At 32.4% G+C, this 2,060-nt stretch overlaps 1 protein-coding gene across 1 annotated transcript in view; it reads right to left on the bottom strand.

Annotated features, from left to right (window-relative positions):
• Positions 1–1,639, bottom strand: part of LOC106476760 (guanine nucleotide-binding protein G(s) subunit alpha-like) — a gene marked incomplete at its 3' end in the record, with an annotated part of 8,611 nt that extends 6,972 nt beyond the window's left edge. The window contains exons 1-2 of the mRNA XM_013937389.2: positions 1,561–1,639; positions 435–489 (exon numbers count right to left, since the gene is read on the bottom strand). Coding sequence (XP_013792843.2) covers positions 435–489; positions 1,561–1,595 — 90 coding nt within the window. The remainder of the gene's footprint in view (positions 1–434; positions 490–1,560) is intronic.
• Between the last annotated feature and the right edge of the window lie 421 nt (positions 1,640–2,060).

Here is a 2,060-nt window from a genome sequence, read left to right on the forward strand (position 1 = left end):
GAAAATAACAGATAAAATATTAAGTTTTTTCTTAAGAAATGTTTGATAAATATCTGGACATTATAGAGATTTCGGATGTGCAATTTGAAAATTTTCTGATGCACAAAAGTATTTTTAATCTTAAAATGAAAATTACTTGCACATTGGATAGGCAACATGTGAAAAGAAAAAAAAAGGCATAAGAAAAACATTGCTCAACAAACCTTAATACTGAATAAAAAAAAATGTGATTTTTTTGCATATGAAAGCATTGTAATGTTTACTGATAGTCTGCCAAACTTCGTTAACATACACTTACTAATTTAAAAGTTATAACATGAAAACCATAACAAGCACAAAATGGTTACAAGGTCAGTCCCAGGGATCTATCTAGCCCACAGTGAAAGAGTTAAAAGGTCAGTTATATAAATCATATTTATAACTATATAACTCACCAGGATTGCATCTCTGATGTTCTTTTTGATACTTTCTATTTTTTCCTTCTTTTCCCTGAAAACAAAAACAAAACTATATACCAAATTCTGCTTCACATTTCATAGTCACTAATATTGAGTTAGAAACACACAGAAAAGAAGTTGAGAGTAAAGTTGTAAAAGAAGGACAGATAAGTTAAAGCACCATTAATAATTTCTTAAACCTTTACTAAAAGGTCAGACTGATAAGAACACCAATCACTCGTTAAATATTTACAACAACAAGAGACTGGTAAGAACACCAGTCACTCACTAAATATTTACAAGAAGAACACCAGTCACTCACTAAATACTTACAAGAAGAACAACAGTCACTCACTAAATACTTACAAGAAGAACACCAGACAAGAACAGTCTGGTTAGAACATTAATCACTAAATAAAGTTTTTAGAAAAAGGCCAGTTTGTTAGAACATCACTAGCTACTCCTTTGACTTACAAAAAGGCCAGACTGGTTAGAAAACTAGTCCTTTCATAAAGCTTTAGAAAAAGGCCAGTTTGTTAGAACATCACTAGCTACTCCTTTGACTTACAAAAAAAGGCCAGACTGGTTAGCACACTAGTCACTTCATAAAGCTTTAGAAAAAGGCCAGTTTGTCAGAACATCAGTGTTCTAACCAGTCTGGCCTTTTTGTAAGTCAGAGGAGTAGCTAGTGATGTTCTAACAAACTGGCCTTTTTTCTAAAACTTTATGAAGTGACTAGTGTTCTAACCAGTCTGGCCTTTTTGTAAGTCGAAGGAGTAGCTAGTGATGTTCTAAACAAACTGGCCTTTTTCTAAAACTCTATGAAGTGACTAGTGTTCTAACCAGTCTGGCCTTTTTGTAAGTCAAAGGAGTAGTTAGTGATGTTCTAACAAACTGGCCTTCTCTAAAACTTTATGAAATGACTAGTATTCTAACCAGTCTGGCCATTTTGTAAGTCAAAGGAGTAGCTAATAGTCACTTCATAAAGCTTTAGAAAAAGGCCAGTTTGTTAAAACATCACTAACTACTCCTTTGACTTACAAAAGGCCAGACTGGTTAGAACACTAAAGATTTACTCTATAGGTATTTTAGTAAAACCATTATAATCTAAAACATTACTTACTCTTCAGTGAAGCCACTGACATGAAGAATTCTCATCTGTTTCACCACTGTACTCTTCCCAGATTCTCCAGCACCTACAAATGAAAAATAAATTATGAAATATACCTTCAGTTATAGTTAGCATCACATATGGATGCACATTTTTCAAAACTTTGCAAAATTGATATAGAGAATTGAAATGGAATGAAAAATTAATAAGAACTTATGTATATCTTGCCCCAATAAAAATGTTCTTGAATTACACTTTGCCCCAATAAACATGTTCTTGAATCACACTTTGCCCCAATAAACATGTTCTTGAATCACACTTTGCCCCAATAAACATGTTCTTGAATCACACTTTGCCCCAATAAACATGTTCTTGAATTACACTTTGCCCCAATAAAAATGTTCTTGACTTACACTTTGCCCCAATAAACATGTTCTTGAATCACACTTTTAAATAACTTAAAGAAAGATGGCAATTTGGAATTTTCAAACTAAATTTGAATAGCAAAAAAA

Source organism: Limulus polyphemus, unplaced genomic scaffold (genome assembly GCF_000517525.1).
Source record: "Limulus polyphemus unplaced genomic scaffold, Limulus_polyphemus-2.1.2 Scaffold11484, whole genome shotgun sequence".
NCBI lineage: Eukaryota > Metazoa > Arthropoda > Merostomata > Xiphosura > Limulidae > Limulus > Limulus polyphemus.